The 27,618-nt window shown below is 34.4% G+C and overlaps 1 protein-coding gene across 1 annotated transcript in view; it reads right to left on the minus strand.

The window, feature by feature from the left end:
* The window catches only part of LOC134261472 (uncharacterized), an 85,143-nt gene extending 70,466 nt beyond the window's left edge, over positions 1-14,677 (minus strand). Inside the window, exon 1 of the mRNA XM_062743907.1 lies at positions 14,558-14,677. Within this exon, the coding sequence (XP_062599891.1) occupies positions 14,558-14,648 (91 nt within the window). The 5' untranslated portion in view covers positions 14,649-14,677. The remainder of the gene's footprint in view (positions 1-14,557) is intronic.
* Between the last annotated feature and the right edge of the window lie 12,941 nt (positions 14,678-27,618).

The following is a 27,618-nucleotide window of genomic DNA, read 5'->3' on the forward strand; positions in this document are numbered from 1 at the left end:
TATTTATTTATAGAGTAGATAAAATTTCCTAGGCACAGGTACCAGAGTTGTCAAACTGGCCTGGAAGGAAATTAAAAAAACTCTCAAAAGAAAGGAAAATCGGCTTAATGTATGGACCTACAATTGACTAAGTTCATTTTGATTGGTCAATTACCGGTGTGGTACCCCTAGTCGCCTTGAACCCAGTCCTGTCTTTCTGAAGAAAACCAACTCCGAGCCCGATGTAAAAATCTTAGTAGAGAAATGAGAATTTGAATTTTGCTGCCTTATTATGTTCCCCAAACGAAGTTTGGGAACATATTGTTTTTACTCGGTTTCTTCTTATTATGTTCCCCAAACGAAGTTGGGGAACATATTGTTTTTACTCTGTTTCTTCTTATTATTATTATTATTTTTCTTCTTCCTGGGAAAATCTTTTCCGCGAATGATCTTGTAAACTACACATCTGACTAAGGTGAAACCTTTTTAGGGTCAGTAGACATGTTATGTAGATTTGCGGAACGAAGGTCATTTTGCGCGCACGTGCTTGCAAGAGCGTGCACGTGCAACGCGTGAAATGACCAATATAATGAATATTGCCGTAACTTTTTTAATTTTTTTATGAAATGTTTTGAAACTCATAATATAAGGATATATTAGTAGCATAGACAAGATGACATGGTCAAAATTGCAAGATTTCACGCGCATGCACGTGTGCTTCGCTCTGATTGGTTGAAACTAAAGTCTCGATATCTTTCTTGTTTTTTGATAAAATCATTTGAAATTTTGAATATAGTCATACATTAGGGAGATCTAAAGCCTGGTATAAAAGAATTGTCATGAAAGAATGTGCATGCACGTGTGCTTGCAAGAGCGCGCACGTGCAACACTAGAAATGTCCAATATAATTGATATAAACGTAACTATTTAATTTTTTTTTGAAATGTTTTGAAAGTTATAATATAAGGATATATCAGAAGCATAGACTAGATGACATGATCAAAATAGTAAGATCTCACGCGCATGCACGTGCGCTTCGCTCTGATTGGCTGAAACTAAAGTCTCAGTATCTTTCTTGTTTTTCGATAAAATCCTTTGAAATTTTGAACATGGTTATACATTATAAAGATCTACAGCATGGTATATAAGAATTATCATGAAAAGCATGCGCATGCACGTGTGCTGCAATCTGATTGGCTGATATTTTAATTGTCTATAACTTTCTTAGTTTTCAACGAAACGGGATAAAATTTAGAATATGAATAGGTATCATGGATTCCTACATAATGGTACTATCAAAATTGAATGCACGAACATTCTTTCATGCAAGTGCGCGCGCGAAATATGCAAAAGGGCCAATATTTTTAAAAAACATTAAAATGTATATTGTAAAGATTTTTTTTATTTATTCTCACGATATATAGATATGCTAATTGTTTAGACAACATGCTATGATCATCTTGCACATGCACGTGCGCGCGCGTACAATGCGTTAAATGACATATAGTTGATATCATTATACCTTTTATAATTCTTTGATGAAATCCTTCGATACTGATCATATTTTGTAAAATGTCTTACAGGAAGGCACAAAAAGGGATTTGGGGAGCGTTTGGGGAACATCTGTAACGGTCCCCGTTACAATTAGCACTAGTTATGTTCCCCAAACGAAGTTGGGGAACATATTGTTTTTACTCTGTTTCTTATTATTATTCTTTTTTCTTCTTATTTCTTCTCCGGACTTTTTTGTCCGCGAGTGTTCTCAGAAACTGTTCACCCAACTGAGCTAAAACCTTTTTAGGGTTAATAGGTGTGTAGTGTAGGTGTGCGGAACGAAGGTCATTTTGCGCGCATACGCATGCACGTGCGTGCGCTGATATGAGTGAAATGACTGATATACTTAATATAGCTATAACTTTTACATTTTTTACTGAAATGATTTGAAACTCATTATATAAAGATATATTAATAGTGTAGATAAGGTGACACTGTCAAATTAGCACGAACTCACGCTCATGCACGTGCGCTTTGCTCTGATTGGCTGAAACAAAAATCTCAATATCTTCTCTGTTTTTTGACGAAATGCTTTGAAATTTAAAACTTAGGCATGCTTTAGAATATCCTACAATATGGTATGTAAGAATTTTCATCAAATCACGCGCATGCACGTGCGCTGCAATCTGATTGGCTTAAACTTTAAATGGCTATAACTCCCTTGTTTTTCAACCAAACAGCATGGGATTTAGAACATAGACAAACATAATGGACTCCTAGAAGAAGGTATGGTCATCATCAACATGCTTGCACGTGCATGAACGTGCGCTTCGCTCTGATTGGCTGATACAAAAATCTCAATATCTTTTTTGTTTTTTGACGAAATGCTTTGAAATTTAAAACATAGGCATGCTTTAGGATATCCTAAAATGTCATATATATTAATTTTTATCAAATCACGCGCATGCACGTGCGCTGCAATCTGATTGGCTGAAACTTTAAATGGCTATAACTCCCTTGGTTTTCAACCAAACAGCATGGGATTCAGAACATAGATAGATATTATAGACTCCTACAACAGGGAATGGTCATCATGCACAGGCATGCACGTGAAATGTGTAAAATTCTAAATACACTAGATTAAAGATATTTTTGGATTAAATGCTGTAATATTTAGTATATTAAAATATATCAATAGTGTAGACAAGATGATATGGTCATTACGCACATGCATTCAAATGCGCATGCGTGCAATGCTGAAATTGAATACTTCTGGTAAAACTTTGTTAAAGTCTTAAATGTATCGCGTTTGTCTTATTTAATTAAGGTTAAAGGGAATATGGCACCAAAAGGAAGTTGGGGAGCGTTTGGGGAACATCTGTAACGGTTCCCGTTACAATTAGCCCTAGTTATTATTATTATTCTTTTTTCTTCTTATTTCTTCTCCGGTACTTTTTTGTCCGGAAGTGTTCTCAGAAACTGTTCACCAAATTAAGTTAAAACCTTTTTAGGGTTAGTAGGCATGTTGTGTAGATGTGCGGAACGAAGGTCATTTTGCGCGCATACGCATGCACGTGCGGGCGCGTGCAATGAGTAAAATGACTGATATATTTAATATGGTTGTAACTTTTATATTTTTTGATGAAATGTTTTGAAACTCATTATATAAAGATATATAAGTTGTGTAGATAAGATGACATGGTCAAATTTGCATGAACTCACGCGCATGCACGTGCGCTTTGCTCTGATTGGCTGAAACAGAAATCTTAATATCTTTTTTGTTTTATGATGAAATGCTTTGAAATTTATAACATAGACATGCATTAGGATGTACTACAATATGATATATAAAATTTTTCATGAAATCACGCGCATGCACGTGCGCTGCAATCTGATTGGCTGAAACTTTAAATGACTATAACTCCCTTGGTTTTCAACCAAACAGCATGGGATTTAGAACATAGATAGACATAAAGGACTCCTACAAGATGGTATGGTCACCATTCACATGCATGCACGTGCGTGCACGTGCGCTTTGCTCTGATTGGCTGAAACAAAAATCTCAATATCTTTTCTGTTTTTTTACAAAATGCTTTGAAAATTAAAACATAGGCATACTTTAAGATGTCCTACAATATGATATATAATAGTTGTCATGAAAACGCGCGCATGCACGTGCGCTGCAATCTGATTGGCTTAAACTTTAAATGGCTATAACTCCCTTGTTTTTCAACCAAACAGGATGGGATTAAGAACATAGACAGACGTAATGGACTCCTACAAGAAGGTATGGTCATCATGCACGTGCGTGCACGTGCAATGAGTAAAATAGTGTAGACAAGATGATATCGTTATTACGCTCATGCAATCACATGCGCACGCCTGCATTGCTTAAATTTGAAATACTTGGTATACTTTTGGGAAAACGTTGCTTACATCTTAAATACATAGATTTTGCCTTCTTTAATGAAGCTTACAGGGAATATGGCACCAAAAGGGAGTTGGGGAGCGTTTGGGGAACATCTGTAACGGTTCCCGTTACAATTAGCACTAGTTATTATTATTATTATTATTTTTTTTCTTATTTGTTCTCCGGTACTTTTTTGTCCGCGAGTGTTCTCAGAAACTGTTCACCCAACTGAGCTAAAACCTTTTTAGGGTTAATAGGTGTGTAGTGTAGGTGTGCGGAACGAAGGTCATTTTGCGCGCATACGCATGCACGTGCGTGCGCGTGAAATGAGTGAATTAACTGATATACTTAATATAGCTATAACTTTAACATTTTTTGATGAAATGATTTGAAACTCATTATATAAGGATAGATTAGTAGTGTAGATAATGTGATACTGTCAAATTCGCACGAACTCACGCGCATGCACGTGCGCTTTGCTCTGATTGGCTGAAACAAAAATCTCAATATCTTCTCTGTTTTTTGACGAAATGCTTTGAAATTTAAAACATAGGCATGCTTTAGGATATTCTACAATATGGTATATAAGAATTTTCATCAAATCACGCGCATGCACGTGCGCTGCAATCTGATTGGCTCAAACTTTAAATGGCTATAACTCCCGTGTTTTTCAACCAAACAGCATGGGATTTAGAACGTAGACAAACATAATGGACTCCTAGAAGAAGATATAGTCATCATGAACATACTTGCACGTGCATGAACGTGCGCTTCGCTCTGATTGGCTGAAACAAAAATCTCAATATCTTTTTTGTTTTTTGACGAAATGCTTTGAAATTTAAAACAAAGGCATGCTTTAGGATATCCTACAATATGATATATAAAAATTGTCATGAAAACACACGCATGCACGTGCGCTGCAATCTGATTGGCTGAAACTTTAAATGGCTATAACTCCCTTGATTTTCAACCAAACAGGATGGGATTCAGAACATAGATAGATATTATAGACTCCTACAGCAGGGAATGGTCATCATGCACATGCATGCACGTGCGTGCACGTGAAATGAGTAAAATTCCAAATACACTAGATTCAACATATTTTTGGATTAAATGCTGTAATATTTAGTATATTAAAATATATCAATAGTGTAGACAAGATGATATGGTCATTACGCACATGCATTCAAATGCGCATGCGTGCAATGCTTAAATTGAATACTTCTGGTAAAACTTTGTTTAAGTCTTAAATGTATCGCGTTTGTCTTATTTAATCAAGCTTACAGGGAATAAGGCAACAAAAGGGAAATGGGGAGCGTTTGGGGAACATCTGTAACGGTTCCCGTTACAATTAGCACTAGTTATTATTCTTATTATTATTATTATTATTTTTCTTCCTGGGAAAATCTTTTCCGCGAGTGATCTTGTAAACTACACATCCGACTTAAGTGAAACCTTTTTAGGGTAAGTAGGCATGTTATGTAGATTTGCGGAATCAAGGTCATTTTGCGCGCACGTGCTTGCAAGAGCGCGCACGTGCAAAACTTAAAATGACCAATATATAATGGATATAACCGTAACTTTTCTATTTTATGACGAAATGTTTTGAAACTTATAATGTAAGGATATATTAGTAGTATGCACAAGATGACATGGTCAAAATAGCAAGATCGCACGCGCATGCACGTGCACTTCGCTTTGATTGGCTGAAACTAAAGTCTCAATATCTTTTTTGTTTTTTGATAAAATCATTTGAAATTTTGAACATAGTCATACATTAGGGAGATCTACAGCCTGTAATATAAGATTTATCATGAAAGCATGTGCATGCACATGTGCTTGCAAGAGCTCGCACGTGCAACACGAGAAATGTCCAATATAATTGATACAGACGTAACTATTTAAATTATTGATGAAATGCTTTGAAATTTATATTATAAGTATATATTAGAAGGATAGACGAAACGACATGGTCAAAAAAGTAAGATCTCACGCGCATGCACGTGTGCTTTGCTCTGATTGGCTGAAACTAAAGTCTCAATATCTTTCTTATTTCTTGTCATAATCCTTTGAAATTTTGAACATAGACCTACATTATGAAGATCTACAGCGTCGTATGTAAGAATTTTCATGAAAGCATGCGCATGCCCGCTTGCTGCAATCTGATTGGCTGAAACTTTAAATGACTATATCTCCTTTGTTTTTTGACGAAATGCTTTGAAATTTAAAACATAGTCATGCATTAGGATATACTACAATATGATGTAGAAAAAAATCATGAAATCACGCGCATGCACGTGTGCTGCAATCTGATTGGCTTAAACTTGAAATGGCTATAACTCCCTTGTTTTTCAACCAAACAGGATGGGATTTAGAATATAGATAGATATCAGGGACTCCTACAAGAAGGTATGGTCATCATGCACGTGCACACACGTGCGTGCATTTGACACGAGTGAAATGAAAAATACGTTTAAAAGAGTGATATTTCATACTTTTGGACTGAATGCTTTAATATATTGTATATTAAGATATGTTGATAGTGTAGACAAGATGATATGATCATAACGCACATGCATTCACATGCGCACGGGTGCAATGCTAAAAGTTGAATATAATTGGTATCCTTCTGAAAAATCGTTGTTAAAGTCAAAAATGCACAGAGTTTGTCTTATTTAATGAAGCTTACAGGGAATATTGCACCAAAAAGGAGTTGGGGAGCGTTTGGGAACATCTGTAACGGTTCCCGTTACAATTAGCACTAGTTTTTTTTGCGATGGTAGACATAGCATATACAATGGGACCTTTGTTTGCAAACATTGTGATTGCTTCTAAATTTCAAAGAAACAATTCAATATATTTCACCAAGCTTCGTATGTTCATTGAGCGAGAGCTTACAACGTAGTCAACATAATGAGACATGATGCGTTTTTATGTCCAAACATTACTCCATACAATGTGTTGGTCATTGCAAACAATCAAGCTATTTATGTGAGGTACCTGAAGGAAATCCTATAACTGCCTATTTTATTCTATGTAACTGCTAAACAAAATAGATATATATACCAACTTTTCGAATGTAAGACATGTAATTGCAATTTGTTTTTCATGCATCGCATATTGTTTAACATTTTCAAATTAAATGCTAAGCATCCTCCTTACAGTGCCCCATATTCAAAATAACTTCTATCGCCACAGAAAAAAAAAGACCCGACGTAAACACATATGTTTAGGGCATTTTTTATCTTTTTTCTTGAGTTTTAAAGAAACCAACAAATTATCAAGACTTGTTCCACGAAAAATTAAGTATGATCATGGTAATAAACGCATCTATCTACAGCAGATATATGCACATGCCAACCATGTGCTCAGTGTAGTAATATTATCTAGGAAACTCGAGCTGCGAACAAAACAATTTTTCCCGATTTGCTGAAGTGGGGTTAAAATCGCAGTTTTTCATTAATCAGAGGAAGCGATGCAACAAATAAAAGTAGTAAGTAATATTACCTAATGATTATAACTTAGTAATTTCTTGTCTTGGTGTTATTATGGTCGCATTTATTGTAAAATCAATGTTATTCGAACTCTGGGTGACAGAGGAATGGCGGACGAAATAAACACATGGCCTCAGGAAGACACACATATAAAAAATCAAATTTTCAAGAATTTTAGATAATGACAAGAAAAAAGCAAAACAAATGGTTGTAGCCATATTATCAATGAATCAAACTAACACCATTTTCTATGCATTTTTCATCTCGTGAATGCTGTAGCTGCGCAGTTCTACCATGATTAATTTCCTCCTAATTAAGACAAAATAAACTTAATTATTTACTAATTTTGGTCTCTAACAGTAGGTAACTAGTGCATTAACACTTTGAGTAACTTTGGGCTAGTTTAGACGAGTATTAAGCGCATTCTTGGCATTTCTTATTTCACACCAGACTAGATCCAATTGGCTTGTACATCCCCCTTAATCTTGACGCACAAATTCTTACTTGGCTGGTAATTCCTTTAGAAAACATGTGTATCTAGATGAAAGTTAACTCGACAACATGCCCCATCCCATTGTTTAAGTTTTATAAAGTAATTACACCTCCTATACCCGATTTCACGGATTCAACGATACCCTAATATCGAGTATTATACATGTACGCGATTTCGGGTATTCTCTCCACCTGTGTAATATGGCAAGATTATTCTATGGTGCGACAAATACATGTATGAAGGTGAAATGATAAAATTTAATTATAAGTTTTTTTCATCTAACATTAATCTCTTTTAAAGAATCTCCACAATTGGCAAAATTCTTTCTAAGATTGAAATTACCTGCCAATAAAAACGTATAAAATTAATGCTAGTACACTTAAGAGGCCAAAAGGGTTCATTTTCTCATACGTTTACACAGTTTTTCGATTGCAGTTGGCCTTTTTTCATTTTTTAAAAGGAAGTTTGCGTAAAATGTACTTTTTTTGGTTAACAAAAACATGGAGCAAAGACCCACTATACTTTAGAATACATATCTACGACACAACATTCGATTTATTTTCGGAGAAATGCCATTTAGTTAAGAGTCCACTTTACTTCTTATCAGGAGATGCGTAGTATCAGTCTAAAACGATATACCGGTATTCAAAAAGGCCTATAGAAACAAATCGGTTACATTATCAATACATGTATTAAGTAATATGCTTATTATACTACCAATAGATGAAAAAAACTTCGAAAAAGTGTGTCAATCCCAGATTAAAAAAATATAATGGAAAGGAGGGGGGTTCAGCCCTCAAGTGCCTGTGGCGATACTCAATGTTTTTATTGATAGGGGTTCGAACCCCACGAAAACCATTTACAATTACAGGTCTGGACTAATTTTTTTTTTCGAGAAAATTTTTCTCAGATTGGATTTGTTTATCATAATTTAAATTATGAAAAATTTACTCTATGTTCTATTTTCACAAATTTAATATGATTTTTATATATCTGAAGACATGAACATTCTGAATGCCTTGTTAGCCCTTCTCCTTTCAACAGTCAGAATATTAAACTTCATTGCATGAACACGTGTATCTAAAATTATAAATCAATTCTGTATACATGAATCATATGGAGATAATGAACCGTATTCAATATCAAATGTTGAAGAACAATACAAAACAGGAGCAGAGCAAACACGGATCTGCTAAACATCAGATGTGTAATCCGGTGCCATGGAGGAGTGAGCATCCTCTGCTGACCGGTCACACGCGCCGTATGCCCCTTGTCATAATCTGGAAAGTCCATCGTCAATTCAGTGTATAGATAATGGACTAACAAGTAGCATATATGTGATATGTACTTTAAAATATCGCTCAAGTGTCTATTTACTGTAAAAGAAAAGTATATATACCTTAAGTATATCTAAGGAATGAAGCTTATCTTAACATTTAAGATAAAACATAACTTTTTAACCAAGTAATATTACATGTATCGTATAACATAGATTCTACCACGGTTATTGAAAACTTGAAAGGAAGCCGCGGACATAGATCAATAGATCACGAACGTCATCAAAAAATTATCAGATCAGAAACACGTATCAAATCTGAACAATTCAAATGCATGTTTGGTTGTAGAATGAAATACTTGTTTAGACCGCATCGATGTGTCGTCTTTTGCAGCATAAACAAGTGAACGTAAATTGCATCAAGTTGCTGATGAATGTCGGTTTCTATAGCTAAGCGGGGCTATTCCACGGACCTCCCTACACATTAAACAACGTGATTTTAGCAGTAAAACAAAAACATTATTTTGTTTTTGTATATTCATTTTAACTGTTCAATACATATTACGAACAAATTTGTAATTAAACAAGACTTTTTTTAATGCAACGAAAGCTCAAATCATCTGCATTCCATATATAGGTAAGTCAACAAAATTTCTCTCTGGTGTTAAATAGAACAGTTATTCGAGACATGGTGACCTAATTCGTTTCTCTATAGAGGAAACAATCAGCCGTATTTATCGACCATGGTAAAATAGAAATAAAGTCCTTGTTGTCGTGAATGATGCAGAATAACCTCCTCGGTCTCGAAATGTTGTTTGAAATATAAAAGCCTCGGCTAACTCCTCGGCTTTTATATTTCAAGCAACATTTCTCGACCTCGGAGGTTATTCTGCAACATTCACGAAAACGCGGACTTTATTTCTTAATTACATTAAGCTTCATTCCTCATAATTTCAGTGTAGACAAAGAGACACTTTTTCCTTCAAAAATGGCTTCAAACTGAGCAAGTTTTAAAATAAACGTCAAAAGCAGAAAGGATACAAGTTTCATTACCTGTTTTAATTTCAGACAAACGTGGATAAGTACATTTTTTAAATTTTTTTTTAAAAACAATTGTATAGAACACAATCCAAAAATAAAAACGAAAATCAAAATTGCCTTTTTTTACCCAAGGCTTACAGTCTGAAGTCATTTTGGTCTTAAAATCCTTATATGTGTCTCCACAAGTTTTTATGTATTTGAGGAACGTTACTCTCTCTACACTTTAGATGCATTTCATGTGGTAAATACAATTCACAAGTACTTTATTTACAAAGGTTGCATCAATGTAGCCACATCAATGTATATACAAAAGATTGTAAAGATGCTTGGCATTTAAATTGCCTTACTTAGCACATTACATGCTATCTAACACGTAAGGTGATGAAATTTAATATTCAAGTATAAGTAACCAGAGGTGGGGAATCGCATGGTAAATTCCAAATCCCCTTGTTACAATAGAAAAGGCGAATGTGTAAGAATTCCATAAAATTAACAGTTTTCATTCTCTTTTAAAGCATTAGCACATGGTATTCGTTTAATTTCCAATCGCCCGCACAGGCGCTTGAGGACAGGACCCCCGCCCCCCCAATATAGACCCCCGGGCCTGTTAGACTTTTTTCACATAAATTTTATATGGATGACACATTTGTGATGCAATCTATCCTATCAATTCAGAAAATTTGCTTAAACTTACATTTTATAAAAATATATATACCCTCTCTATATGTTGATTTTTATATAGAGAATGAAGGGTGGAATTAATAGAACGTTTGTTTTAGGTAATTTTTCGATTTGCTGGTATAGATCTTATCACAAATATGTCAATGAAAGATTTTTATGAGAAAAAAATCGAAAAAGCCCAGGGGTCTATATCGGGGGGGGGGGGGGGTCCTGTCCGCAAGCACCTGTGATCGCCCGCGGGGTGCAATGCATTGCTTTGAGCGTCTGCTCTAGAGTCGCGAAGTAAGGAGTTGATCCTTACGTCACGGTTCTTAATCCCATTGTTGAATGTGTCGATCCGTTCAAACGAGATCCTATAAACAGAGGTGCTGTGTTGTAGTTGCTGCTGGCACAAAAAAGATCCCTCGCACATCAATGGCCTTTCAAGAGTGCTAAGTTTAGGTCAAAATATGATGCTCTCTACAGAAAGGTGGCAGCGTTTTCATATGGGTGAAACATTCTCGAAAGGGACGTTAAATAACAAACAAATATATATTTCCCCTTGTTTACACTTATATAATTAGGGCTGGGACGATATATCCAGATATCGTGATATATGTGAGGACGATACACATATCGATACATTTGAAAAAAATATCGAAATATCGCCCAATAAAATCTGACTTCTGTTTTTCTTTGTTTATTTAACATTTAGGGTTTAATATATAAAATAACTAAGTTAAATATAAATACAGATATGAAATAAATAATAATTAATACTACTTAAGTAAAATATTTTTGTTTTACAACATATAAACAACTATTTTGAATAAATTATTCTCATTTGCAAAGAAATAATTTGTTTATTTCAATGCAAAAGAGGATTTTATGAGCAATTAAACATATCGTAATGCATATCGTATCGTGGCTCAAATATCGTGATACGTATCGATATAGAAAAAGTTGTATCGTCCCAGCCCTAAAGATAATGCAAATATACAACTACTGTTAAACAGAGAACATGATAAACTAGCACAGACTTTATATAAGGTCAGTTAAAATGTGGTCTTCCTTATTATCGTAGGGAGATTCTAGAACTTATCATGATTGCCTGACGTCACGGCGTCAGGCTGTATAAGGATTGATATTTCCAAGATCCGAAACTAATAAATCATACCTAGAGAGCTAGATTTTGTGTGAGCTGATTTACATTGGAATTCTTTACCTGCATTTTAAATGAAAGAGTTTTCAGAAAAAAGAATGATAGTACTGATGCAAAATAATGCAGCGTTTACTTCCTTTACTCTTTTAGCATGGAGCAGATCATTCCATGTGATTTACCGTTTCAGCATGTCCGTATGTCCTTTGTTTGTATTTCTATACTACTGGACCAGTCCATATATTTCTACGAAAGGGTTTAATTGCTTTTTTTAGAGCCTAATGTAGTTATCTAAATTCGCGCCATTTCTTTGGAGTGTTCTATTGTACGAATGGGTGTGCTAACTTCCTTGGAATTAACTTTTTAACTCCTTCGAATGCCTAAAAATTCTATTTACAAATTCTATCTAATTCTTTTAAACAACAGATCGTATATATCAGTATACATATAGACATGCAACACTAAAGAATTTGTTTCCCAATCCCGCTGTTGGTTTAATCCATAAATGGACTATTCCAATACTAATAAACAACGCAATTCAACAATTAAGTCATGTTTTCCAGATGCATGATCTATTATACAACTGTATGTCTCGATCTGTTCAGATGCACACAATTTGTAAGAAAGCGAAGTCCTAAACCTTTATTTTATTTTATTTCATTCTCAAAATATGATAGTGGACCCCCCCCCCCCCCATTTTAAGAAAAACATTAATGAACACACCATTATTTACACAGTGGAGATAATACACTCAAACAAAATGGGTACCTTTAATTACAACCATCTTTTAAAATGTTTACAATGCCTAATTTGACATCAGATTTTATAATAGGTGTTATACAATATAACTTGAAATCAATTTAGATCCAAGGGCAAACCACCCCTACAACAGAACCACCCCCCCCCCCCCAAATAATGTTGAAGTCAGCAGTTTGCAGTGTAGCGATGATTCTTCTACACGTTAAATAAAATCAATGATCATTTACACAAGGTTCTCAAAATATATCATAGTAAGGACATATTTTAAGCCCACAAAATTACTGCTCAAAAAGTTTAACACTCTTCTTACAGATATTGATTGATTTAGTCAGGCAAGCTTTTTAAAAAGCTGTTACTTGTCTCGCCTAAAAACAGATTCACAATTCGTAAATGCAAAATTCATATCAATATAATTAAGGTAGTCCGATGGTCAGGTTTATGAAACAAGCAGTTAAGTAATCAAACATACTCCTAAAAGTATCTCTGAATCCTCAGAGCTACGTAAATTTATCCACAGTATTTCTTTTCAGATAAAGATTAAAATTAATCATATTATATAGGGAAAATCTACAAATCTCTAATATTTTTTGCAGAAAAAGCGAATAGGAATATCAGCTATGCATTTTCTAAATGCAAATTGATCAACAAAATATATTTTAGGTTAAAAAAACGGTAGGTATCCAGCCATTCAGAAAAATTGTCATGATTTTTATACCTATTTGGTATTTTTTGTCTTCTATTTCCGTCATATATTCTATGATACATATATAGTGTAAAAGGCTTTTGCTATCATTGCAAGATACAACTTATCACTTCTTATTTCATTTCATGCTAATAATCATTGGTATCTAAGGCTAGATTCAAGAAAGTCTTGTTTCTCTAAAACTTTATTATTTTTTCCCATTTATAGGGTACATATGTCAACTTTTATAAGACTCTTTGTAAGACTTCCAAAAACCTTGAATCTTATAAAGATGAATATAATGAAAATTGTTGCATGATAAATATCATTTTCAAGCTTCATCTTGATACATTTCAAATTAAATATGAATTTTTGGAGTTATCCTTCCTAGCTGAGGATCGGATATCCTTAAGCAATGTTTCAGATCGAATATTCATCATTCCTTAGATATTTGAAAAAATGTTTTGTCGCATATTTTGCATGTTCTTAAGTGCAGACATCATCACGGCTCTTTACGTAGGCTGCGTGCCACCAAGTAAACAAAGTGCAAAGATGAGAAATATGTTCTTACAACTTTTTAAAAAGATTACATCAAAATTTTTGGTCTACTTACATTCATTTCTGGATTTTCTGAGACCGTGGTAAATATGGAAACGTATTCAACTTTTCTGAACACGCATACAAAATGGAGGAAGAAGTACCAGTGTATTTTCAATATTTTTTGTTATGGAGCACACTGATATTAATCTTACTTTTACATGTTTTATTCTTCTCCATAAAAGTAGATTTTTTAAATTCTGAAAACCGTTATTTTATGAAACGTAATACTTTTAGGAATTAAACAAAATTTAAAAGGATCATGCAAAAATTCTACAAATGTCAATTGTCCCGTTTGTATGTCACGGTGTTGTTGTGCCATATATTGGATAAATATTTGATTAAACCAACTGAATGCTGAACACTCATTTGCCATAAATTGGGCATATTTAAATTTAGTCTCTCCTCTCTTTCTCTCACACACTGACCTTCCCTCCCTCACACACCCTCTCTCGCACACACCTAAACCCTAACACTGCAACTAACATCCTCAAACCTACTCCATACACCTACCTGATTTGTTTCTTCTCCATTTTCGTTTTCCCCGTCCTCTATGTTTCACTGTCCTTAGAATAATCATACCAATCACTAACGTACCAAACATAACAATACCAGTTATTCCAATGGCAAGATACCTAAAATATAAAATAATTATCAAAATGAAGAAATAAAAAGAGAGGAAAAAGAAATTAAGGTGGACAAAAAAAAAGAAAATAAAAATTTAAGAAATATAAAATTGAATCCATAGGTACATGTATAAGGAGAAAAAGTTGGTAAAATAGTGGAATTTTAAGAAGAAAAAATGTGTTGTTGATAAATGCGATCTTTCTAAGAACATATGATCTCTTATTCTTAGACAATTAAATTATTGATAGTTTATTTATCAAATTACCCATTTAAGTTGTTGAACTTTTGCAGACAGATAAACACAATATCTTCGTTACATAGACTTAACGTAGGTCGCGTGTTTACAGGGCTTTTAAAAGTGTTCGAAAACATACCATGAAAATAGCCTATATGATTTCTCTACCCTTGAATTCCATTCTCTGAAAATTTTACAAAATTCGTCTGCAACGTTTTTGTGTAATTGAATTCCAAAGATGTCATTGTTGGAGTTACATTTCCAACGGTATTACATTGAATTGTATAGGAAAAACGTCGTTTTTGGTTTGTTTTCAGGCAAGGTTTTGATTAAAGAAAATATCAATAACTTTTAAATCGTTCAGAAGAATTTGTTTATCCTTTGGTATTTAAAAAATAAAATTGATTTGAAATAAATCTATGTTAAAAAATTGATATGTTCGTCTTCGGGTTCATTTTTTCGTAATTTAATTGGAGATAATTGCTTTTATATTGAACAATGTAGTATTTTAAAGAACAACGTCATAACATATCGCGACTTCACGCTTAACGTCATGAATATCGATCCGGTATACAGAGCCCCAAAAAATTATATGGATTTTAAGAAAATAGAAATTCACTTATATCCGCTTTCAAATTACCAGTATCATAATAATTCAATGAAACAATTACTAGTCATGTTTCCCTTATTACGTCTAATATTAGTGAAAATTCACGTAAAAGGCGTAAACCAAAAATCAGTCCTTTAGTTTCCTTTTTAGGTCACCTGAGTAAACTCAGGTGACCTATTGCTATCTGTTTTCGTCCGTCGTCGTGCGTCGTCCGTCGTCCGTCGTGCGTTAACATTTGAACATTTTCAGCTTTTTCTCAGCAACCACTGAACCAATTTCAACCAAATTTGGCACAAAGCATCTATGGGTAAAGGAGAACAAAAATTGTGAATTTCATGATCCTTGCCCCCCTGGGGCCTAGGGGGTGGGGCCAATACCACTAAAATTAATGCAATCTTTAAAAATCTTCTTCTTTACTCCTGGACATCAAGCAGTCAAACTGTTTGCATGATTGTAATCAGCTATGAGTCTTCTACCAAAATTGTGAAATTCATGGCCCTGGGGTCAGGGGTTCTAGTGCTAGGGCGGGGCTAAATAAATAGGTAGTAAAAATGCATTATTTCTTCGAAAATCTTCTTCTCTGCTCCTGGGTATTAAATAAACCAACTAAGTACATATTTATGATGAGCAAGAGTGCCTTTACCAAAATTGTGAATTTTATGGCCCCAGGGTCAGGGGTTCTGGTGTTAGGGTGGGGCTCTATTGATTATATATAGTGAAAATACATGATTTATTTGAAAATCTTCTTCTCTGCTCCTGGGTATTAAATAAACTAACTCAGTACATATTTATGATGAGCAAGAGTGCTTCTACCAAAATTGTGAATTTTATGGCCCCAGGGTCAGGGGTTCTTGTTTTAGGGGGGGGGGGGGGGCTCTAATGATTGTATAGTGAAATGCATGAATTCTTTGAACATCTAATCCTTTGCTCCTTGTTAATATACAATACTAATGATCTAATTACATATTTAAGGCCAGGATTTATTTAATTTTCAGTTTTACAAACCCTGCGCTCAAGGTTTTGAATTTTCAGAAAAAAAGAATTTTTTTTCTTTCCGATGTCAAATTTGAGTCGGGATCGAGATTTCAAATTTACGAACTCGCACTTCCGGTTTTATAGATGAAACGCCACAAACGGCGGGTAAATAAAGCCAGATGTTCTGAGAAGATAGCTTGGTTTATTGTAACATTCTTTGATACGAATGCCATTCAAAACGTTTCACCCTTTCAAAGGACAAATAAAATGCTGACGACTTTGTTGCACAATGACATGCTGGTGAGTTAATTATGTATTCGTTTCAGAAGTATCTGTGTAAATTATTTTCCTCCCCCAGGTTTTAAACTGCCCGTGGTAGCAATTGCATATTGCCAGCGACATTGTTTAGGACTCTGTTATAGCTTACAGTCTAGGCATCATTCTTCAGAAAAGGGTTGCTTATGCATCAGGGGCCCGTTTCATCAAAAGTCGTAGATTTAAGCCTTAACTTAGGCGTACTTCCGGGGCTTACGCCAAAATTTAGTCGGGCGTAATTTGCGTTTCACCAAATGGCGTAAGTCTAGTCGTAAAAGATACGCTTAAGTCGCAGGACTAAGTCCTTGACAACACAGCATTGCGCATGCGCTAAAACATAAACATTGTCCACTGTGTTAAAACCTATAATATGTAATATTGTAGCAGATCAAAGTACAGAATAACACAGATTATAGATTGAAGAATTCCGGCACTGATTGAAACATGCATGGATTAATAGAGTAATGTAGGAGATACATCTTATAAGAAACCGGTTTTCGTTTTTTTTTAAATCAATAATAAAAGTCAAAAATTGAAAAGTAATAAATGGTCGTACATGTGCATGTATTTCTAAATAAATCTAATCCATTTATTTTGGAATTTTACAGCCACCCCCACTTATTTCCGAAATTGAAAGCAGTTAATGCCTTCGCCTTTGATAATAAAATTCAATATTTGATACACACATGTACCGACTCTACTGAAAAATACTAATGATTAAGTTTGAGACAGTATAAGATTTTAAAAAATTATTTTATAAGAAATATATACAGCAAGCAAAAATAATGTGTAAAAAATAAACATATGTACCCATATTAAGTCAAGAAAATAAATTTTACACATTAACTACTAAGGTACACGTAAGAAAATCCTTTCTAAGTCTTAATTTTTTTTGTCAATTCATATGATTCATTAAAATATTATTGTTTAGTAAAATGACACAAAGGTTCGTATAACAGTTTCGAATACAAGACTATGTTCACATATTATAGACAAAAATTCTTTACTATCTAGGGCTTAAAATTGATGTACCGTTTCTCAAGTATGCAGAGATAGAAAGAGAAAGAGAGAGATTGTGAGAGAGAAAGAGAAGAAAGAGGGAGAAAGATATTCCAAAAAATTGCTACAAAAGTATTCTTACATAAATTCTCTGCTTCTCTTCTCAAAAAAAAAAAATGTAAGTTATCCAGGACATTCAAAAAATGTATATTGTTATATATCCTATATGTGCTTTATTTGCGCTTAGATCTTAGAGGATGTAAGATTTATATACTCTTTCAGAGGAAATCATGAAAAAATAAAGATAGATGTTTTCTGCATAGGAGTAATTCATTTCTTGAATTTAACTGTGTAATTAAAACCGTATTTAATACATCGATATAATAAAAGTAATATTTTCCCAATAAAAAAAATCTCCTATTGTATGAGACTCCCTCCGGATTCCGTTTAGATTCGCTATATGGGGATTTCACTTGTTCCAGATCCGTAGAAAAATAATTACATGTCCCTTCGCCTCTATTTCTGTACATTAAATGTTAAATATTCTGCAAATTCGGGAGGTTCTGGACACACTTGTCCCATCCCATTGAGATCCACACTTGTGGATGAGGAGTAAATAAGAAATGGACTTTTCGAATATGATAAAAAAAAATCCACAGTTGTATAAATGGATGTATGATGTATCATTTTTACTGAAATTTAAATGTAGAAAATTAACATAAAGAGTATGATTGTCCTTTTGAAACAGATGCCCCCCCAAAAAAATGGGGTAAAAGATTTTTTTAAATCAAAATAGACAATTTTAATGAATCACCCTCCTCCTTTAGGAATATGATGGCAGTGTTCGTGTTTTGCTATGTAAAACCCAAAATAAGATTCCGATCAAAGAGTAAGTTAATTCACAATGACACTATTTAAAGCAATATGAGCTGCATGTTTGGCATCGGAAAAAATATTTCAAATTTGTAATTAATTATTTTAGTGACAGGAAAAAAGAACGTTTATATACGTCTGTTGTTCATATTTGCTGTAGAAGAACTTTTTATAAGCTCTGATTGAATCAAAATTTAATTATTGTTGTCCTGTACAATAATGATTTCTTATATAATACTGAATATTTGGTTGTACAGAAATATTTCTCCTGAATCATTTTTAAACTTTATTTTGTATTTTTATCATATATATTTAGGCTACATACACATTAATGACAATAACACAATTTCACAGCAAAATAAAATTCTCAAACATGCAGCTCATATTGCCTTAATAAAGATTCTGTGAAATTTCATTCAGTGGTAAGGAGAAGTTCTTCAAAAGAGATGGGCACCCAAAGTCCAACAGACGGACATAAAACGGGGGTAAAAATATAGTTATACATGTATGTGTAGTCACTTTACTCGATTTACAGTACCTTATGAGAAATGGTGGTAGACGAAATCTCTATTATGACAATTTTTCCCTCTAAGAAGAATTCTATTAAAATAATAGTATGAAGTTCTTCAGTCAACCCAAATGGTTGTCACATAACCCCGCCCCCCCCCTCACTTCATAGTATGTATGATTAAATAATGCAATGTTTGTATTTTAAAGACTTCTTAAAACCGTACTTTTTCTTTAAAACTCGCTAAATTGTTTTAAAATCAGTAAAATTGCCTAATATAACTTTACGCCCAAACTTACGCCTACCCTTGAGTAGACGTAAAAGTTTGGCCTAAATTCCGTCAGGCGTAACGATACACTCTTTCATGAAACGCAAATCTTCGTGCTAGTCCTAACTTTCCGGCGTAGCGCTACGACTCGGCATACGACCTTTTGATGAAACAGGCCCCAGATGTATCATGTAGTGAATAAAACTATGGGAGAAGTTAAGTCCATTTGAGGAAGAAATAAACAATAACCTGAAGAATCCAACTATTAAAAGGCAAGAATATACAAATATATACAGGCATGTAGTATCATTTGTATCAGCCAGAAAAATTATTTTACACTTAATTGAAAAAATGTTAACCCTACTCCCCAATAAAATTCTCCCTGTCTGTTTTATGATAGGAATTATAATTGTAGGCATCAAGTAAATTTTAGAACAATGTCTACACATTTATCTAACACATATTTAAAAAAAAATTATTCTAATGTTCATAACTAAACCTGAACATAAAAAAAATGCTGGCCTTATAATGAAGAAAGGGGGCTCTTTCAAAATAGATAATTTCAGGGCCGGTGGGTCAGGGGTACCACGGGGGTACTTTGACTAAAAATAAATTAATGCTTTGAAATCTGTCCTTTGATAAGCAATGGTGCTTCCTTAAAAATTTGTGAATTTTATGGCTTTTGGATTAAAACATGAACCAAATGCAATCGCTGGAAAGTTGTTACATGATACTCAGGTGACCTATAAGGCCCGTGGGCCTCTTGTCTATATTTTCGTTATGTGTTTATCTCTTATCCTTCCTTTGTTTTGTTTTATTCATGCGTGGATCTTCGACGAATACCAAAAAAAAGCGACCTTGTATTCCCCTCTGGAAAAGGCAGATTCCCTATCCCCGTTGAAATCGCAGATCTGTGATCTAAGTATGTTTGTATAGTCGTAGGTATGAAGATAATTCTGTTTTTCTAGGGTTTTTCCTATTTTGGATTTTTAATACGTAATGCATGTTATTAATAATGTTACCCTTTTTATCCTTTACGCTGTTTTTAAATACATATTTTTTTTGTTTTCGACTGATACGTAAAAAGAGACAGTTTGAAATTTGTTTTTTTTTCCCGACATGCACATGTAGGGTGGTGTTAAAATTTTAAAAAATGGAAAACGTTTACTTATCCCGGCGTTAGGAAGTTAAAAATGGAAAGGAGGGAGAGGGTCATATCCTACGTGCCTCTGGTTATTTACAAGAGATCAATGCCACTCAAAAAATGTATATATATTATATATAATTTAGTTTATGTTTCATTAGTATTACCCTGGTTGTGCCTTAGCAGTTTTAAATTTGTGATCAACCTGTATAAAGATTTGTCCAAGATTAGCAAATACCGTTTCATACATGTAATTGAGATCAACTTTCCATCGGTGAGCAGAGTTTTCACGCTGTTTACGGAGATGAAAGAAGACAAAGAGATGCATGCCATATATGATTGTGTAGATAAATTATCGTAGAAGACAATGGTAATAAACAGTTTGTTAGTGCATTTCCACTGAAAGTGTATACTTAAAATGAGTGCGTTTCTGAGGAGGATGTAGAATTGTAATTCGGAGTTAGATAACATATGTTTTATAATTATACTCATTTAATACATGTATTTAATATAAATAAATCATACATGATACAAGGATTTAAATTTATTTCCGAAACATTAGTACATGTGCTCTCAGAATAGACCCGAGAAGATGCGAAGGATAACACATAATGAAACGCTTTCTTACACTTTCAGTGATGGTCATCCGAATCAAAATGAGCCTTCATTATTTTTTTATAACTTCAGCATGTTCTATGTATTCTGTTACAATAAACTACCGATTTCAAAAAAAGTTATAGCGAGCGCAGCGAGCGGAGCGAAGCGACGCTCGCAAAGCGAGCTCAATGACTTAACGTGTAAGAACAGAGAAAATTCGGATTGAAATCTGTACATACGTCAGCCAAATTTCTCTGTGCAACAGTCCCAGAATTCCGGCACTACCCAATGTCCTGTGCGCGAATAAATCAAAAATAGTAAAAAAATAAAGGAACATTGTTTCTTACCGAAATCTTAACGAAATGATTTTGCCTTACCTTATTCAAAAAAATACCCCCATGCCACAACACTGGCCTTCACCTTGCCCTTCGGAAATGATACAAATGACGTCACCGGAAACTTACGAAATTTGACGATATGCTAATTAAGTCATGTCGGTTGCTTCCGTGAAATAGATAAATAAATAAACAATAACGTAAAGCATAAAAAGCTTTCAGTTTGTAGAAATCTTTCAAAGAAACAAAAAATAACTCTGCAATGTTTTTCGACCAAAATTGTACTAGGTCGATCTAAAGTTTAAACCAGACGCTCGGCCGTTTCCGTAAGTTCCGACGAGCTCCGTGACGTCGTGTGACGTCACAGCTAGTCGAGATGTCTCATGCGACTTGATGTTTGAAGTGGCTGATCAATTTTTCAAGTGTTTTGATGGTATAACTGCGCTCGCCTCAACGGTCACACCGTAAAACATATTATAGCTAGATAATGTACTGAATTTTTCCCCTTCTCGCCGTGACGTCATAATCAGATGTGCACAAGAAAGTCGCCTAAATCTATGAATTGCGTACCCAGTTTTAATGACGTCAGCAAACCTGCGACCTACGTTAAATATAAGTATCCGAGTCGCTGAAGTAAAATAGTGCATGCTTTTCAGAAAAGTTTCATTATACGTATAGCACCTATAACAAATATTGGTTTAATTTTTTTTTACAAATCATTAAACATTTTGTTTTTGAATGGAGATATGGCTCGTTTTTTATATGAAATATGCTGAATTGTAATTTTACAAATAATTCTTGGGATAGTAAATCAAAAAACATGAATAACATAAGCTAAACGAACTAACAGTTTTACATAAGGAATGCTTATAGCAGTTTTTTTATTGAAGATAAAATGTCTCCATGACCATTGATAATTTAGAAACAATTTCTCAGAGCAAGGGATGTCCTTGTCTTATACGGGCAGAGCTTTGTAACAAACTTTAAAGAAGTTCGATCCATAGCTTTAAGACAGAATTTATTCTTGACCTATATGTATGTTCAACTTTGCCAATTAAGTTATATTCAATTAAAATCCCATGAATAAATTCAACACCAGGGTCATTAATTAAGGAGATTATTTTTTTATCATGAGGTTTTTTTTCAAGAGAAAAGTGATCAGTTTTCTCTTTGAATTCGACGCGTTTATGATACTGAGATCTTTGAATTTCCTATTGTTTGATGTAGGCTGAACACAACAGGATCTAACCTCCTTTACACAGTTTTCTTACGTAATGCCGTGAAATGTAATTTTTTCTTTCTCTCCAACGATTGTTCTATTTCTTTTATTTCCTCTTGTAAAGTTAAAGATATCCACGAATTGGTAGCAAGGTGCATCTGAAATTACACAACAAAGATACATCAATTTTAAGGTATATACTATTATTTCAAAATTCAAAGTACTTTAAAAAAAATTAAATACTCACAGAGGTGCGCAACTGTAGACAAATAATTATAAGGACATTTAGGTATTATATCTTTACAGTTCACATTATCATATGTTTGTAGTCTTCCCAGGGCAGTGTTATATATCATGCATACACCTGGAAAGAAATCAAGAAAAATTTACATAATGAAGCAAATTCAAAGGCAGAGGAATATCCTTTTTCGAATTTAAAATTCAAAAGCGTGTGTTTTTTAATATAAACAATCGGTTGCCTAGTAACAAAAATGGATGTTTTGATTACATTGTAAGAGAAAGAGACAAATTGTCATATGTGCGAGTAATTTATGGAATTAAATCTCATCGGTGGATACCAAATTCAATTTTTAAACTAAAAAGTATTTTTTTGAGACTTCTATATGAACCCAGGAATATTTTGCAAATACTAATCGCCATAGTAACAGAAAATCCCCCATTGCTACAAAGGAAATATATCCACTTTTGACATGAACTCATGTATGTTTGTAAAGATTATTCAGTGTTTGACAAACCACAGTGATTTAAGAGCATTAGGACATTTTTGTACTTTATTAGTTCCCTACCTGTGAAAGGGGGTTTCCTTGAGTAGGACCGCCTATCCCTATATTGTTGTGTATTCACTCGAATAAATGAGATTTATAACTCAGCCATGCGGTTAAAAACTATTTTTTACCAATCGGCAATCCTCGGCACCCCGCCCCGCTTTTCAAACCTCGGATGTGATTGGTGGAGGAATACGCAATAGATCCTTACATTTCTCCCCCGGGAAAACTGCCTTATCACTCATTTCATATTTCGCTCTGCATAACGTTCTTTGAAAATGTTTCTTAAATTATGCAATTCTTTATCGAAAACAGGTTTTGATTACATCCTCATGTTAACAGGCTTTAAAAGCAAGAAAAAACTGTTGAGTGTGCCCAAAATAACTCCGATTTAAAATTATTATTTGAAAGAAATTCAAATAATATATCACATGACTGAATTAGTAAGATGGTAGATCACCGTTGACGTCCGAGGTTATGTGCGAGGTACGAGTCATCCGAGGAACTCCGAGTGATTTATTACGGAAGTAACATGAATAACATCTAAAACCGAAAACGTACAAATCTACAAATTCCGGAATACCTTTCCCCCCCCCTTTAAAATGTGATGGACACATATTTCATGTTTCATTTAATAATAAAAATCAAATTATGACAAGTAAGGAATATATGTATTACTTGGACATCTGTAAACAAAATACATCCATGACTAGACTTTGACTAGATTTACATTCATGACTAGACTTTGACTAGTTTTTAAAATTTTACATTTAAAGATGAGAAGAGGAAAAAAAATTGGTTACATTTTCGCACTACTTAGTTACATGTAACATAAACAATCACAAAGCATTACTATCTAGAAATCAAGCATTGCATACATTTCTATATATAAATCAGTCCATTATTACTGCTGGTAGCGTTTTGGCACAACATTACGAACTGAACGGGTTGGATAGCGTTTTTCGGATACGAAAGTTGCTGCCGGTGAAGATGTCGGTATAGGCGTCAGTTCCGATACTTGTTTCTTGGTTGGTGCACAATTAACTTGTCCCGGTCACGATCATGGTCATCTGATGTTTCGGCCGACAATGTATCATCATTCGATCGAATCAATTGTTGATCTAATTAGGGTTGTAGGTATTTGGGAGAGTTGGTGAAATCTGCAGATCTTATCTGGTCTGTATGCCGACGCCATGTTGTCCCTGGTGTAATTTCCACTTTGTACAAAAGGGAAAATTTACCCATGTTGCAGTGTACTCCCTGAGTCCTCAAAGAATGTATCCATGGCCCTCTGCCTATTGGGGGCGCGGAGGTTATTCCAAACATGAGCCTGTTGTACTGGAATAAACCACGATGAGTATTTATCGTGAGATAATGTTTCCTCTTCTCTCACTGTCATCTGAAGATACGCATTCTTCAAGTCCAGTTTTGTAAACTGTTGTCCTCCCACCAAACTTGCGAATATGTCCTCGATCTTGGGTAAGGGTACTGGTCTATGTCCAAGAAGGGTTTTCACTTACTTTAAAATCCCCACAAATTCTCACATTTCCCATTTTTTTTGGTATTGAAACAATGGGAGTAGCCCTTTTACTTACTGTGTTCTACCTCACTGAGGATTCCAGTCTGATAAGACGGTCAGTTCCTGATCAACCTTGGGCCCAACGAAAGGACCACTGAGCTTTGCAAAACTTGGGTGTCGCCATGGTCTACTTTTATTTTTTTTGTCCCGTAACTTGCCCAGGTCATCAGTGAACACATTTTTGTATTTCTCAATCACTTCACCACACTTTGTTTTCTAGTCTCTAGTGTCTTGATTTCGGCCCAGTTCAGTTGAGGTTATTTAGCCACTCTCGACCAAATAAGGGTGGTCCCCCTTTGTCAACAACATACAAGTTAACTGCTTTTGTTGATCATCCACCTCTACGTTGACTGAACACACGCCTAGCAGGGTGATGCTTTCTCCAGAGTATGTTCTTAGGTTTATGTCGTGTCGATTAACCTTACATTTGAAAAATTTTCTTGTAAGTTTCACTGTTGATAACGAAATGCTGACCCTGTGTCCAGTTCAAGGGAATTCTTACCATTCACATTTATCCAGATAGCTTCCTTGAGTCCTCCCATAGCGTTGACTCTAAGTGAAAACATAGATTGAAATCGTCAGCTACCTGCACTTCATGCACATGTTTTCTACTGTTCGTATGCAGTGGTTTCACAGAGGCTGGTTTTGAACGACATGCTCGCTGTATGTGTCCCTTTTTCCACACTGTCAACAAGTTTCATCGATAAATCTGCAGTCATGCAGTCATCTGAGGTATGGTTTCCATTACATCTGAAACACCTCTGGGCTGCCGTAGTTTTTTATGAATTCTTTTCTTACTCTTAGGTGCACTTAGCTTGTGGACACCGGGCGTAGTGGAAAGGTGTTTCCTTTTTAAATTTTCCCGGGCGTCATTTGCGCCATCTCCACCGCAGTGGCTATTCAGCGCAGATTGGTAAGTGAGTTTTTTTCTCCGAAAGAAGTTTCTTTTGAATGTGTTGTTAAGGACGTCTTTAAATTTTCAAAATCACTAAGTTTACGTAGAACTGCAATGTACCACAACCTCTCCCCCCCCCCCCCCCTGCTGGTCTCGTTGTGAAATCTAAATCTTTATCAATTTAACGGCCTTGGAGAAATTTTTTCCCTTTAGCGCTTTCGTAAGTTGCTTGTATGTCCTGGCCTTAGGTAATTGGGTGCTGTTAAGTCTCTTAACGACGCGTATGTTTTGGGGCTCCGGCTTTGGCGGGGAATTTTTTGTTGTCGTCCACTGTGTTTGCTGTGAAGAAATTATCCAGCCTTTCCTCGTACGCTGTCCATGTTTCATCGCCGGGTCAACCAAAGATTCTTTCCCAAAACGTCCAGTAGCCATCCTCGTCGCCAGATATGTTGTGTATTCACTCGAATAAATGAGATTTGTAACTAGCCATGCAGTTTCAAACTATTTATTACGGAATAACATGAATAACATCTAAAACCGAAAACGTACAAATCTGCAGAATTCCGGAATACTATCATATCTGTCTGTAAGTCTGTCCTACTTGGTTTTTGCACATCATCTCTAAACCTTCCAGATATTGTGCTGAATTTCGGCATGTGAGTGTATCTTGGTGAGTTAGATATCAAGTTTGAATTACGTTACCTTACATTGACTTTAGATATATTAATGGCGATTTAATTTTTTTATAATGGTTTAAGAATGGGTTCTTTTCCCTATATTCCAAAGGTCAAAAAGGGGAAATATGAAGCCAAAAGAAGATGTTAAAAGATGAGTTGATTTTTCGTCTTTATGTCGATTATTATTTTTTTGATTAAAAGCATGCATGACCTCAAAATCTTAAACACTTTTACCTTGGTCATAGCTTTTGCATTCTATAAAATGACATCTTAAAGAAAGGGGAACCAAGTAGGGGGCATGCATGGCTTACGCAATAATTTTAGAAGCTTACTAACCAATGACAACAGCAATGAGCATGTAGCTATTGTCATGAAAAGTTTTTAAGCGCTACCATCTATAATGACCTGAACATTTATATAAGAACTGTACATGTGGTATGCACTGTTTCTGAATTTCTTAAAACTCTTTTTAAAGTCGTTGACATTGTTATTGAAAGTTATGCAAAGAATTGGTTGCTATGTGTCATTGTTACCATGGCAACATGTCATAAAATTTGAAAAAAAAAAAGCATATTTTAACATGTTAAGAGTGTTCCAAAACAAACAACAGGCAAGGTTCCAGGCCATAAAAGTTAGATAAGTTTTCTTTTGATCTCAATCTAACATTCAAAGGTTGAAATACAACAAAATATTAGAGAAATAGGCCTTTAAACACAGGGATGAAATGTGATATTTCTCATTAGTCGACAATGGGTTTCATGCATTTTATACCACAACAACATTAACTGAAAATCTATATGTTTTTATTTTATCCTATATTTATTTAAAAAACACATTTCTATATAACTGATAATCAATATATAAAGACATTGTTTTGATTTTAATTATTAATGTAGATTTTAACATTTCAAAATTTTCAACCTTTATTCTTCC

Source organism: Saccostrea cucullata, unplaced genomic scaffold (assembly GCF_032062105.1).
Source record: "Saccostrea cucullata isolate Sc308-1 unplaced genomic scaffold, CSIRO_AGI_Scuc_v1 ctg2616, whole genome shotgun sequence".
In the NCBI taxonomy this organism is placed as follows: domain Eukaryota; kingdom Metazoa; phylum Mollusca; class Bivalvia; order Ostreida; family Ostreidae; genus Saccostrea; species Saccostrea cuccullata.